The sequence below is a fragment of the Talpa occidentalis genome, unplaced genomic scaffold, assembly GCF_014898055.3.
Source record: "Talpa occidentalis isolate TD23 unplaced genomic scaffold, MPIMG_talOcc4v2.1 talOcc4.15, whole genome shotgun sequence".
In the NCBI taxonomy this organism is placed as follows: domain Eukaryota; kingdom Metazoa; phylum Chordata; class Mammalia; order Eulipotyphla; family Talpidae; genus Talpa; species Talpa occidentalis.
The window spans coordinates 29,055,995-29,070,649 of NW_023601543.1; the positions used below are offsets into that span (position 1 = coordinate 29,055,995).

The following is a 14,655-nucleotide window of genomic DNA, read 5'->3' on the forward strand; positions in this document are numbered from 1 at the left end:
GTGTCCTTGTTCTATTATTACACCAAGATAAAGATATTTCCCTTATTTTGGGGGGAGATTCGAATCGTGTAGACTGTGTATAAGTTAAGTTTCACATTCAGTAAAGACATCACAGTGTTGGAGGAAATACTGGATTAGTCTTGTCATTGTCTAATTGCAAATCATTTCATTTTGGCCATTGTCTTTTATCTATAATATGAAAGAGCCAGACCTTATTAGGTTTTCCCAGCTGAAAGAAACTAGTTTTCATTTCTCTAGAGCCTTGTGATTCCTTCATGTTTTTTCACTATGTAAGAGTGCTTATTATAAAGAGGCTACAGTACTCCTAGCTTTGCATTTGGAATTCTAGTGCTTTGTCCAGGGCATAGAAGAGTCCTGTGGATGACAAGTGGCTTGCAATTCAATACAGTAACAAGATTTAGTAGTAGAGCTCAATATACCATCTGGAATCTGGAGCCTTGGACTAAATCATCTCTAAGGTTCCTTCTGATTCTGATTCTAACCCTTATCTAACAGAAATAACATTGTTGAGCAAATATTAAAAGGTCAGAAACAACCTATTTTGCCAGTAATTTTAAGACAACTTTTATGTTAAGTTCTAGTGTTTTGAGTCCCTCTTAACCATTTTTAAAGATTGGCTACAACAGTAACTGAAGGAGAATTTTTAAATTTGTATTGTTGACACTTTCCACTGCTTATCTGCTTTTTCTTGTCCTTTGAAAAAGATGTCATATCTAGTCTCTTTATAACAGCATTTGTGCTGTCTCATTTGGGAAATTTGAAAGGCATGCACAATTGTTTACAATAAATATTAAATGAGTGATGCTATCCCTCTTTAAGAGAAGATTTTTGGTTTTAGCATCTTTCATATCTGGAAATTATAATTGCTTTATAATGTATTCATCAGAAGTGTGCTGCAAACAAAACACCTAAAAAGGACAAACCCTGAAAATATGTCTATGTTAAGGAGGAGCTTCAGGCTTAATTAAACTAACCTTGTTAAATTGTCAGAAAGACAAATGAGGCATATTTTTCAGTTTGTCATAAATTATTGTAGGGGTGAAATTGTCAAATTACCTCATGGTAAGTTCTCTATGCCTATGAATAACATCTAGAAATCTCAAAGCTTTTAATGTACTGTCTGATAACCTTTTAAAGCATGGAGAGGGATGCTTTGGGAAATGGAATAGCTATTATTCCACAGTTAATAAGTTTGGCAGGGCTAGAAATAGCCTGGTTTTCCTTCTAGTGCAATTTTCTGAGTGTTTGTCCCTTGGTATCTACCGCTCGGATTGGCTCCATTTATATCCAAGTACATAGAAAACTTGCTTATGACCTTCTTTCCGGTTGCAGTTACACTCTGTGTGAATGTCTTTTTAGCCATTCATTCTCCACTCATCCCACCTAGTGGATTTGTCATGTAGTGTTTATCACTTCGGTACCAACAGGATGTATGTATTATTAGAAGCTGTATACAATTCTGATGTGATTCAGGCCGGTGTAGTATTTCACCCTTTGCTACCTTCTCAGGAGACAAGTGCTAGCAATCTTGGTGTATTTTTCCATTTCCCTGTTGATTAATGTGTCAGTTGGATAGTTTGCTTAAGCAGTATCCCCACCACCATACAAGATTTACCTGGTGCAGGTTGGGATATAACCCATATTTTGTTTATGCTTATATTCTGTCCATATTCTCTCCAAAGCTCCAAGCCGTGCAGTAGTGCATATTATATCTGTATTCATTTATCTGCATGATTCAAGAGCAAAAAAGTTGTAGATAACGGGTTTTAGATAACTAGTACTTTCTATGACATTTTCCATCTGCCAGAAGTTGTCAAGATAGGAAGCACAGTGTGTTTTAGTAGTTGCTCTTTGGTCCTGTTTCCTAATTTAAGCATGATGACACAGTTTGAATAAGTCTTTTTTTTTTTCTGTTGATATTCTGTTTATTTTTTTACAAACTACATGTGACTGAAATTTACTTTTTTCACTCTTGCAAACAATGCTGATTTGAAAAACCTTGCACACATTTCATTTTCTATGTCTCTAATGCATCTGTAGGATAAATACCTCTAATTAGATTTGCTAGGTCAAAGGCTGTTTGCCTTGGTAATTTTGAGATATTGGTAAGCTTCTCTCCATAACGGTCATAAAAATTATATTTCTACCAATAAATTATTTGAGAGTGACTGTTTCCTAGAGCCTAATTTACAGGGTGTGCATTAAACTTTTGGACTTCTGCCATTCTGAAAGGTGAAAAGTGATATCTCAGGTTAGTTTTTTTTTATTTTTTAATTTTTTTTACATTATATCATTTTTTAAATTTTATTTTTAAATTATTTATTTTTTCTCTTTAATAGGATATTTTTTTATTTAAATATTTTATTTTATATAATTCTTACATCTTTTTTAATCTTTTCACAATGTATGCATTTGCATTTTGGTTATATTCCCGATACAATTGCACCTCCCCCCTTATTTTGACTCTAGTCCTTCCTTTCCCAACCCCCCCCCCCATGTGTCTCTGGTTTATAGTTGCTTGTTGATTTTGATTAGTCTTTTTCCTGGTCTCTTATTTAGGTTTTCTAAATTCCTGCTATGAGTGAGACCATCCAGTATTTTTCTTTTTCTTTCTGACTTATTTCACTGAGCATGATCCCTTCTAGCTCCATCCAGGTTCCAGCAATTCCACTCCTAGATGTTTACCCAAATGATGCAGAAACAGTAATTCCAAAGGGCACCTGCACCCCTATGTTTATAGCAGCACTATTTACAATAGCTAAGCTATGGAAGCAACCCAAATGCCAAAAAATAGATGACTGGATCAAGAAGATGTGGTTCATATACACAGTAGAATATTACTCAGCAATCAAAAGAGATAAACGCATGCAGTTCACAGTTTGAATAAGTCTTAACCTGCTGGATAACATTGCAATATTTGCTCATGGATGACCTCCCTAGCAGGTGATTTTAAAACCGTACTTTAATTTTTCCTGTGAAATAGTTGCAGAATCAAATAAATGAGTACTATTGTATCAAAAGTTTTGTACTTTACAGACACCGTATTCTGAGGTATTACCCCCATTTTAGCTGGCCTAGACCAATTAAACACAACTTATTGAAATTCACATAGTCTTGTAACTTGCCAAAGCAAAAGTTCTGTCCAGATTTGTACTCTGCTATATTATCAATAACAGGGAGTTGAGATTCAAATCCAAGCAGTGTGAGCCCCAAAACCCATGATCTTTTTTCTTCTGTGGCACTTTGTCATGTAACAAGGGCTTCCCTTAATTAAAAATGATTTGATAATAGTCATATGTGGTAATATGGTTACAAACACACACACACACAGAGAAAGAGAGTGAGAAACAGAATGAGTATCCTCCCCTATCTGGTAACAGACACCACTTGCCTTTTTTCCCAGAGATCTTCTATATATTCTCCTTTTTTTGCTCAAATGGGAGTATACTGTACACATTTTTACAGACCTAGCTGTTGCATTGACTATGTTTCAGTCTGTAGAGTTACTTTGTCATAGTTGGGATTGCTGCATACTTTTCCAGTAAATGAATAGCACATTTGTGGATATTTAAGTTGTTTTCCAATATTCTGTTGTGACAATGCCACAGTGAATTTTCTATATATAATAGAAGTTGAATTGCTGCTCTAAGGCAAATGAGCATTAATTTCAATTATACCCTCAAGTTGCTTACCATAGACGTCATACCAGTTTCCCTGCAGCATCAACAAAATAAGTGCATTGACAGATTTGACTAGTCTGGTAGCTGAAAATGTTATTTTAGTGTACTTTGTAAATGTACACTTTTTAAAGAACTTTAGATTTGCAGGAATTTTAGTAGTACAGATTTCTCTATATCTCCATTTAATTTCCGTTAGTGTTAACATCTTATAACTGATATAAGCTAATGTCACAGCTAATGAACATAATTAAAGTTTATTGACATGTGTTTAGTTTTTACTTAGGTCCCTTTTTCTCTTCCAGGATGCCATTCAGGATATCACATTAAATTTAGTCATCATGTCTCATTTTGTGTCTTTGACTGTGACAGAGTCTCAGACTTGCCATGTCTTTGATGACCTTGACAGTTTTGAGGTGTACAGGCCAGGCATTTTGTGATCAGTTGCCTTTGAAATTTCATGTCACTTATACATCAAATGATCTTTTCATGTGCTTAGGGACATTTGTATTTCCATTTCTAGATCATGCTCTTTACTACTATCCTGATCCTTTCTCTTCATTAATCATAATTTTCAATAGGAACATCCATGGGCCTGAATATATATGGATTTGTGATTCATAGGATAGAAAATACAATGTCTTGTAAGCCTCTGTTACAGAAAGAAGAGAACCACTAGTGCCAGTGATGTGCCTGACTTGTTTCTGCCCACTGTGGCTGCACTGCAGAGGATGGACCTGAACCTCGACTGGAAACCGTGGGTAGGTCAGAGAAGACCTTGGCAGAAGCAATATTGTTAGGGATGCATTTGACAGAAATTAGAGAATAGCCAGGCTTTTGTGATATTGGATGAGAGTGAAGATGTCAAGGGTGATTCCTTGGTTTTGAGCTGGATGTTTTGTATGTGCTTTTAACCTGGAGGAGAAATGAAACAGAAATAGTCGGACACTTTACAGCGCAACGGTTACTTAATACTTTCTCTTTTTATTGCTTCAGCTCTGTCGGACTACGATTCCCAGAGGCCTGCACGGTACCACAATACCCTTAGAGTCTGCCGCGTAGAGTTCTGGGATTTGAAGTCCGCAGCCTATTTACCCAAGTTAGAGATAGGGGCCTGTGGAAACATGAAGAGGTAAGGGCTTGTCTGAGAGCAGGCGATGAGGGGAAATCTTGTTTTACTTTTTAACTTTGAAAATGGATTTTGCTACTTTGTGTTTGTGTTTTGTCACCTTCTGGGGACGCGGTTTCGTGTGAGCGGGAAAACAAAGGAGGAGGGAGGAGGAGGGGAGACGGGCTAGCCTGGCCTGCTGGGCGAAGTTCGGGAAGGCCCGCCGGGGCGGGTTCCCGCAGGAATGCGCTCCCGGCGCGGGTATGCAGGCCACGGCGCCGGCCCCCGGAGCTGGACGGATGCTGTGTTCCCTTCCTGTTTCAGATGGACCCACCCAGGTAAAAGGGTCTTGGCCGACTGATGCCCGGTGCCGGAGAAACCCGAGCCAGCACGCCCCCCCCCCCCCCGCCCCCGCTGTCCCACCCTTCCTTCGAGAGGGGCTCAGGGCGGGCGCATATTTGCAGTGTTTGCCCATTGAAGAGGAGTGGTTCGGGTGCCCAGAGCATGTTTGTGCTTTTTTCATCTTAAAGTAAGCGGGTAATACTTTGTTTCGACAAATTTAGAAGGAAAACACAAAACCGATTCGATGTATTAGAGGAACAGAAAGCCACTGCTGCGAGCAGCTCCCTCTACCGGTCCCGCAGGAAACGGCAGCCTTAGCTTGGCAGGTCGTTGCGGAAACCCTGCGCCTCACCATTACTGACGGCACACAAAGCCTGTCTGAAGGCGCCACTACATTAATTTTGGATTCATTCTGCAAGTGGAATAATCACTCTGGAATTGGGCGGGGCATATCCAATTCATACTGATGTGCTCTCCTGTTCTGTTCATCCCTCGTGCCATTTTAAAAAAAACCTTTCTGATTTCCCCTGCTTCAAAATAACTTTTAAAAACATGTGCATTGCTGTATATCTCATACGTGCATAATAACGTATCTTTATAGTTTAAGGAAGAATAGACTCACCACAAGCCTTGGAAATAGAATGTCACCGGTACCTTGAAAGTCCCCTGTGTGCCCCTTCCTGTTTGCTTCTCTTCCCTCCTTTTCCCTGAGGGGACCATTATCAGGAATTTTGCATAATCATCCCCTTCATTTAAAAAGAAATAGTTTTACCACTTATGAATTTAATCCTGAACAAAATCTTTCAAGTTTATTCATTTTTAAGCTTTATGTAAATGAACACTCTCTGTATGAATTTTTCTATGACCTGCTTTTTTTTTTTTTCCCACTCAACAGTTTATTTTGGATTTGTGTGTACTGGGTAGTAACATGTTTTTTTCATTTCAAAGTCACATTAAACTTGGCAAGGACTGAAATTTTAAATACTAGGTAAAATTTAAGATATTTAAGAAAAGAATTTTTAAACACCAGAACTTACAGGTATTTAAAAATTTGCTAAAATAAGCCTAAGTCTTTCCACAGCATGGGAATCTAGTTTATAATAATGGGCAATATTTCAAGCCTCATCATAGCCCCAATAGGAAAGGGCTATTTTATAAAGAAGGCTTTTCATACTCACTTTCCTTATGGTTAACTCACAATGTTTTTGTCTTTTATAATCTGTTGTTTCATTCTTAAGTGGTCTTGTTATTTCTTTACACTTGAATGAGAATTTTCAATTATTTAGGTTTAGTTAGCTCATGTTAACATTACCTGGATTTTGTCCAGTTGCCTGAACTATAAAATGTTACGATGCTCTTCACATTTATTTCTATATATTCTTCTTTGGAGAGCTCTCTTTCTGCTCCAGATCTTGACGACACAGATGACTTGAAATTTCTGTGTTCAGGTTAGATGCTCATCTATGCAACAGTTCTACCATCTCTCATGTTCCTTTTCACCAGTATCAGTTATACTGTCACCTCAGACTCAGTAAGTCATTGAAGTATTCCTGATACTTCTTGCTGTGGTTCACTTGTAATAGCCCCTTGACTCAACATGGCTAAAACAATGCTGACTTTACAACCATTTGTTCAATCTCGAGCTTCCTTGTTCCTTCTTTGTCGGTACCCTCATTCTCTCAGTTACACAGCTTGGAATTTGCGGGTTATCTTTGACTCCTCCCTGATTCCTACCTTCCAAAGGCTTCTCTAATCTAATTCTTCCTTTCCAATTCCACTGTTATCACTCTAGTGTGGACCTTATGCTTGATAAATTTAAATTGTTTTCTAACTAGTGCTTCTGTTTTTTGTCTCCTACTAATCCATATCCATTTTCCTAAACCATCACTTTTGTGGTGTCACTTAACTGCCTGATAAATTGCTTTCTAATACTTATACATTAAAGTCCGGGCCCCTTAGTTAGTGTATTTAAGGCCATTCACAATCTGAATCTAATTATTCCTCCAAGATATCTCCCAGTGCTCCCATACCTGAATGCAGGCTAAATTGAACTTCTCATTATCCCTGAGAACATATTTCTGTCTCTTTATACACGCTCTCCCTGTTCTCCTGTCCTTCATCACACCCAATCCTTCAGATGCCGGTTTAAGAATTACCTTTCCAAGGCCTTCATTACCACCTTAACTCCTAATTATGTCTGTCTTCTCTGAACTCCTACTAATTTGGCATATACATCTCTGTATCATTCTCTCCTCTGCCCCTCCTCTCCCCTCCCTCCCCCTACTCCTCCTCCCCCTTCCTACCTCTCCCTACAGGCACAGGCACAAAACACACATTTATTTCCTCTCACTAAATTAATTGCAGACTTCTTGAGGATGGGGACTATGCCTTGAATATTGACTTGTCTTCACCGCTGTCAGTACCTAGCACAATGGGTTGTGTGTATTTAGCAAATGTTTGTGAAATGAATGGTAAAGAGTGATCAGGTGGTAGGGAAGTGGGATCACTAAAGATAATGTAGATAAAGAATATGTTCTAGGATTCACTGTCTCTTCTACTTTCTGTGTATATTCTTATATCTACTCCAGGGTGAACAGCTGTGTGAAGAGTGATGAGCATGTCCTGGAGGAGTTGGAAACAGAAGGGGAGAGGCAGCTGAAAAGCCTCCTTCAGCATCAGCTTGATACCTCTGTCTCCATTGAGGAGTAGGTATTGATTTTGCAAGCAGATAGAGTATTACAGACCCTCTCCTGCAGGTGACAGACCCCTGTTAAAGCCTGTGTGGAGCACTCCGCTCCCACCCACCTTTCCTTGGCAAACTTCTATTTATTAGGCAGGATTTTTCTTGTGTGTCTCTTCCTCTAGGAAGCTTCCCATATCCCTCTAAGTCTGAGCTAAGTGCTTTCCTATCTCTTCCCTTAACGTACATAGCCCTTCTAACCCAGTGTTGTCATTGTTTACTTGCCTCTCCCTATGTTCTTCTACAAGAGCACAGACCATTATTATCTTTTTTATTAAGCCCCCAGTACCTAGCACAGTGTTGGATGCATAGTACGTACTCAATAAATGTTAAATTCGGTCACTTATTGGTCTTGGATGAGAGCATATTGATGGCATTTCATTTTATTGTAGTAGTGCTTCAGCCTAGAAATAGGGCATGAGAGAGACATTGCCTGTGATTTTCATTGTAACTCTTTATTAAAAGTGAGCTGCAACTCCGAACTGTGGTAACTTGAAGATGTTCTTACTCCCTTTCTGCTTGTGTTGCAGATGTATGTCTAAAAAAGAGAGCTTTGCTCCTGGTACTATGTACAAGCCCTTTGGGAAGGAAGCAGCTGGAACTATGACTTTATCCCAATTCCAGACACTGCATGAGAAGGATCAGGAAACTGCTTCTCTCAGGGAACTAGGGCTCAATGAAACAGAAATATTGATCTGGAAGAGCCATGTTACAGGTGAAAAGGTGAGTGGGGCATTTTTTGGTCTGGAGAATAAAGACCAAGGCCTCTATTTGGCATTGAGATCTTTTTTATTTCTAATTCTCTTAAAACTGAATTTTGTGTGTGATTCTTCTTTGGTTTCTAGAATAGGGACCTTGGCAAAAGAGAAGCTGTTCTTTGAATTCTTTGCTAACACTTCTATAAACTATCATCTTCTTTTCCTATTGGAGGCATCAGATCATCACTTTCAGAATGGTCCTTTTTGATCTGTGCCATCTCTCTTTTCTGGTTTCAGAGGACAAGACTGAGGGCAACCCCTGAAGCAATACAGAAGCGTCTTCAAGACATTGAAGAAAGGATCTCAGAGCGTCAGCGCATCCTTTGCCTGCCACAGAGATTTGCAAAGAGCAAACAGTTGACCCGGCGCGAAATGGAAATAGAAAAGTCTTTATTTCAGGGAGCTGACCGCCATTCCTTCCTTAAGGCTCTTTATTACCAAGGTATGTGATTGCCACTGATTTTGAAATGTTCTTTCATTGAGACAAAGATTTAACATTAGATAAGAAGAGTTAATGAAGGGATAGGGGAAGGACAAACTATCACTACTCTGGAAGCATATATATTCCACGAGAGAGACAAATATGCACACAGTTGCAGTACAACATGGAAATTGCTTTTATAAAGATGTGAATAAAGTGGTAGGCAGCAGAGAACATCTAAGTCTAGTTGGGGGAGTCAGGAGTTGTTGACATTTGTATTAAGTCTTGACAAATGCAGACATTTGTCCGGTAAATAGGGGGAGAGGGTGTTACAGTTAGCGGGTGAAATGGAACAGGATTGTGAAACGACCTGATGTGTCTAGGGAACAATGAAAAGTTCAGTGTGGCAAGAAGTACTGGGCATGGCAGGGAATGATGGGAGATGACATTGGAAAGGTTGGTGAGGCCAGATGGTGAAGGGTTTTTAGGCTGAACTATAAATTAGCACAAAATAAATAGTCTCCACCATAACCAGAATTAGTTTAGTATTCATTTTCTAGGCACTGTGGAAGGTGCACAGAACTTTGTGGTTCCTGACGTGCTTAATGACTTTTGTGTCAATTACAGTCTGATTGGAAAGTAGCACTTAGTAAGAAAGCTAGAAATACTTGTGTTGTAGAAGTTCAGAGAAGGGAAAGGCCACTGTGCTTTGGTGTCATTGAAGACCTCTCAGAGGAAGTAAGAGTTAAATATTCTTTCAATACTACCTGTTCTTTAAGAAGGAGAGGGACACGCATTTCACTGTGGCACGTTTGGGGGAATTGTGAGAGGTGGAGAGGAAGCTAAAAATTTTGAACTTTCATTTGGTGATTAGTATAGACCTTTCCAGAGTTAGTTATTCATTTGTTAATTGGTTGGAATATGGTTTTTGAGCCAGGAATAACACAATAAAAGCAGTATTTGTAAATGATTAATCTGTTGGCCAATAAATTAGATGAGAGAAGAAGAACTGGCAGCAGGGAGAATGGTTACAGAGTGTTACAGTCATTTAGGAATGAAGATCTGGACTAAAGTGATGGCAGTGGAATTGAAAAGAGAGGTATGTATGGTTATAAGAGACATTACAAAGGAAGAATTGATCAAGCTTGTTGATGAGAATGAAGGCGAGTCAATGGAGAGGAATGCGTCAAAGATAACCTAGAGGTTTCAAGGCTTGCTTTTATGGGAAAATTTTGAGGAAAGGTGATGAGTTTATTTTTAAACAAGTTCTATTTGTAATAATGGCAGGATCATCAAATTCTGTTATTGAGGAGGCATTGGGATATGCAGCAGTGAAGCTCAGGAAAGAGGTCATGACTAGAGAGATAAAATTGGGAATCATGTATGCTTTGCTGATAGGCAAAAGCCTGAGAATGAGTGAATTATTTGTTCGAGACTGAGAGACCATAGATATAGAAGATATATTGTGAAGGAAGGCATGGATCACAAATGAACAGTTTGTTGGGAAATGGCAGAATGCTGGGAAAATCCTGGCTCCCCCACTTAGTAGCTCTAAGATGCTAGGCAAGTTGCCACTCTGTGCTTCAATTTCCTCATCTGTAAAATGAGAATATTAATAGTATAATAGGGTTGTTATGATGTTTAAGTGAGATAATACATGTGAAGCATTTAGAGCAGTACCTGGTATTTGGGGGGACGGGGCGGGTGGTGTATGAATCTGTTCTTTTTCCTATCTTTGAAACTCCTTGCTTTAAACCTTCACAGCATACCACAAAAAGACAAGTGCAGACAAGTACATGACCTCAATGAAGAGGAAGATAAAATTAGGCACAAAAGGCAAGTCGAGAGTTTTCTTACAGTGTTAGATTTAGGAATGTAACCTAGGGTCCGAGACTTCTAAGTTGAGCACTATTTAATTCCATTTTCAGTATGTGACAATGTTTATAGGAAATGATCTAGAAGGAGCATATTATCCTGATATAGAATATTAAAGAGAGGAGTTAGTAGAAGTTGTAAAGCTTTTCCATTTAGTGTTGTTGATTTTTTTCTCTATTAAGTTATTGTACCAGACATAAAATGAACTTAATGTTTTTTAGATCCTATTTCACAACTGATTATGAATATTTTTATTAATCAGTAAAGTATAAATATGATGATTATGATAATATAACAGCTAATCTTTTATTTTGAAATGAGCTTTCAATAAAATTGCCTGGTTTTTCGTGGGGGTTTTTTTTGGTGTACCATTGTGATTTGTAAATCATGTTAATCATGTAACCACCACCACCACGATCAGGATAGAGAACAGCTCCATCAGCCTAAAACTTCTTCATATTATATATTTTATAGTCATCCCCAACACCCACCCATAATCTCTGATAATCACTGATCTGTTCTCCATCACTATAGTTTTATCTTTCAGAGAATATCATATAAATAGAATTATAAAATACGTAACCTTTTGAGACTGCCTTCTTTCATTCATCATAATGCCTTTGAGATTCATCCAAGCTGAATGTATCACTAGTTCATTCATTTTGCTGAGTAGCATTCCATTTTATGGTTGTTCCAAAGTTTGTTTTTCCATTCATCCATTGAAGTGCATTTGGGTGTTTCTAGGTTATGGTGATTATGAATAATATTGCTGTGAACATTCTTATACAGGTTTTTGTGTGAACATAAATTTTTATTTCTCTAAGGTAAATATCTAGAAGTGGGATTACTGGGTCATATGGTAAGTGTATGTTTAACTTTATAAGAAACTGCCAAACCATTTTCCAGAGTGGCTGAACCATTTTGCATTTTCACCAGCAATGTATGAGAGTTCAAGTTGCATCTTTGTCAGCTTTTGGTATTGTGGGTATTTATTTTAGTTATTCTAATAGATGTGAAGTGGTATCGCATTGTAGTTTTAATTTGCATTTCCTTAATGGCTAGTGGTGTTGAACATCTTTCCATATGCTTATTTGTCATCTTTATATCCTGTTTGCTGAAGTGTCTGTTCAAATACTTGCTGTTTTTAATTGGATGGTTCACTTTCTTCTTGATAACTGCTGAGAGTTCTTTATATATTCTAAACACAATTCTCTGATGGACATATGATTTGAAAATATTTTATCCCAGTCAATACCTTGTCTTTTCATTCTCTTAACATAGCCTTTTGCAGAGCACAATTTTTTTCAATTGTGGTAAAATATACCTAACCTGAAATTGAACATTTTAACCATTTTTTATGCGTGCAGTTCTGTTGCATTAAAAGCATGTTCACATTGCTCTGCAGCCATCATCACTATCCATCTCCAGAGCTTTTTCTTCTTCCCAAGCTGTAACTCTGTACCCATTAAACACTTAATTCCCATTCTCTACTTCTCTTCAGCCCCTGGCAACCACCACTCTACTTTGTGTCTCTATGAATTTGACTACTCTAGGGTATCTCATCTAAGTGGAAGCATACAGTATTTGTCATTTCGTGTCTGTCTTATTTCCGTTAGCTTAATGTCATCAAAGTTTATTCACGTTATAGCATGTGTCAGAATTTCCTTCCTTTTAAAAAATGCTAAATAATATTCCTTTGTATGTATCTATTACATATTGCTTATCCATTCATCTGTCAGTAGACACTGTTGTTTTTAACTTTTTTGACGACTGTGAACAATGCTGCTGTAACCTCGATGTATTGAGTCCCTGCTTTTGATTATTTTGAATATATACCCACACAATTGGAATTGCTAGATCATATGGTAATTCTATGTTTAATATTTTCAGGGACCACCATACTGTTTTTCATGGAGGTGATACCATTTTACATTCCCACCAGCAATACACAAGGCTTCCAGTTTCTTATTTTCTTTTTTTATAATAGCAATCCTAATGGGTGTAAACTGTGGTTTGGTTTGCATTTCCCTAGTGACTAGTGATGTTGAACATGTTTTCATGTGCTTTTTTGATCATTTGTATATCTTCTTTGGAGAAATGTTTATTTAAGACATTTGCCCATTTAAAAAAAATGTTGGTTATTTGTTGGTCACATATAGTTCTTTGTGTACTCTGGATATTAATCCTTTGTCAGATATATGTTATGCAGATATTTATATTTTCTCCTTTTCCATGGGTTGCCTTTGTATTATATTGATAGTGTTCTTTGATTCCTAGAAATTTTTACTTTGATGAGGTCCAATTTGTCTATTTTTTCTTTTTTTAATATGTGTTTTTTGTGTCATATTCAAGAAATCATTACCAAATCCAATGTCATAAAGCTGTTAATATATGTTACCTTCTGAGAGTTTTGTAGTTTTAGTTCTTATGTTTAGGTCTTTGATCCCTTTTGTATTTTTTTTTTTTTTGCATATGTTATCATCCAGCTTTCTTAGCACTACTTGTTGATAACACTGTCCTTTCCACATTGAATGGTGTTGGCACTTTCTCCAAAAATCATTTGGCCATATATGTGAGGTTCTAGTTCTACATTCTCTATTCACCAGTTCCTTTGGCATATATATCTATCTTTGTGCTGTAGCCACAGTTTTAATTTTTGAAAGTTTTGTAAATTTTGAAACCGGGAACTGTAAAACCTTTCTTTTGTTCTTCTTTTTCAATATTGTTTTTGCTATTCGGAGTCCCTTGAGATTCCATATGAATTTTAGGATAAATTTTTCTACTTCTGGAAAAAACCTCTTTGAGATTTTGATGGACATTGCATTGAATCTTTAGATTACTTTAGGTAGTTCTGGCATCTTAGCAGTGTCTTCAATTCACTTTGTATCATTAATTTATTTTAGCAACATTTATTAGTTTTCTGTGTACCAGTCTTTTAGCCTCAGAGCAAACAGTTTAGATGTTGACTTAATCCATTTTGTCAATTTTTTTCTTTCTTCGATCATGCTATTATTTTTTTTTTCTTGACACACCCACCTTAAAAAAATGCAGGTGTGTGGGGTTAATCAGGCATCCTTCAGCGATAAGCTCATGCAAGTTGCATGAGATACTTAGTTGATTTCTGGTTGAGCTTTAAAGGATTATTTTCCTGACACAATTTTTTTTTCTGTCATGTCTTCTGAGCATGTTGCCATACTCTCTTTACTCCATAGATAGATATTTAAATTATTTCCACATCTTGCCTATCATGAACAGTGCTACAGTGATTATATGAGTGAAGATATTTCTTGAAGATCCTGATTTCAGTTATTTTGAATAAATGCCCATAAGTAGAATTCTTTATCACATGACATTTCTATTTTAATTCTTTTGCAGAACCTATATACTATTTTCTGTTGCAGTTACACTATTTTACATTCCCACCCACAGTTAGAAAGATTTCAGTTTTTCCAGATTCTCACCAACAATTGTTATCTATTGTCTTTTTGATAATAGCCATCCTAACAGCCTGTGAGGTGATATCTCATTGTGATTTTGATTTGCATTTCTCAGATGATTAGTGACCCCAGCACTTTTTCATATATTTGCTGGCCATTTTTGTGTCTTTAGAGAAATGTCTGTTCAAAGAGTTTGTCTATTTTTAATTAGGCTTTCTTTTTATACAGTTGAATTGTAAAAATTCCTTATATGTTTTGGACATTAACCTCTCATCA

At 37.2% G+C, this 14,655-nt stretch overlaps 1 protein-coding gene across 4 annotated transcripts in view; it reads left to right on the plus strand.

Moving 5' to 3' along the window:
- Nucleotides 1-4,285: 4,285 nt before the first annotated feature.
- The window catches only part of RBM41 (RNA binding motif protein 41), a 51,776-nt gene continuing 41,406 nt past the window's right edge, over nucleotides 4,286-14,655 (plus strand). Inside the window, exons 1-6 of one of the 4 annotated variants that reach the window (XM_037512122.2) lie at nucleotides 4,286-4,459; nucleotides 4,695-4,830; nucleotides 7,737-7,853; nucleotides 8,419-8,611; nucleotides 8,884-9,088; nucleotides 10,832-10,903. In XM_037512122.2, coding sequence (XP_037368019.1) covers nucleotides 4,823-4,830; nucleotides 7,737-7,853; nucleotides 8,419-8,611; nucleotides 8,884-9,088; nucleotides 10,832-10,903 — 595 coding nt within the window. In that variant the 5' untranslated portion in view covers nucleotides 4,286-4,459; nucleotides 4,695-4,822. The other 3 variants (XM_037512121.2, XM_054695621.1, XM_037512124.2) reach the window with 3 other exon arrangements.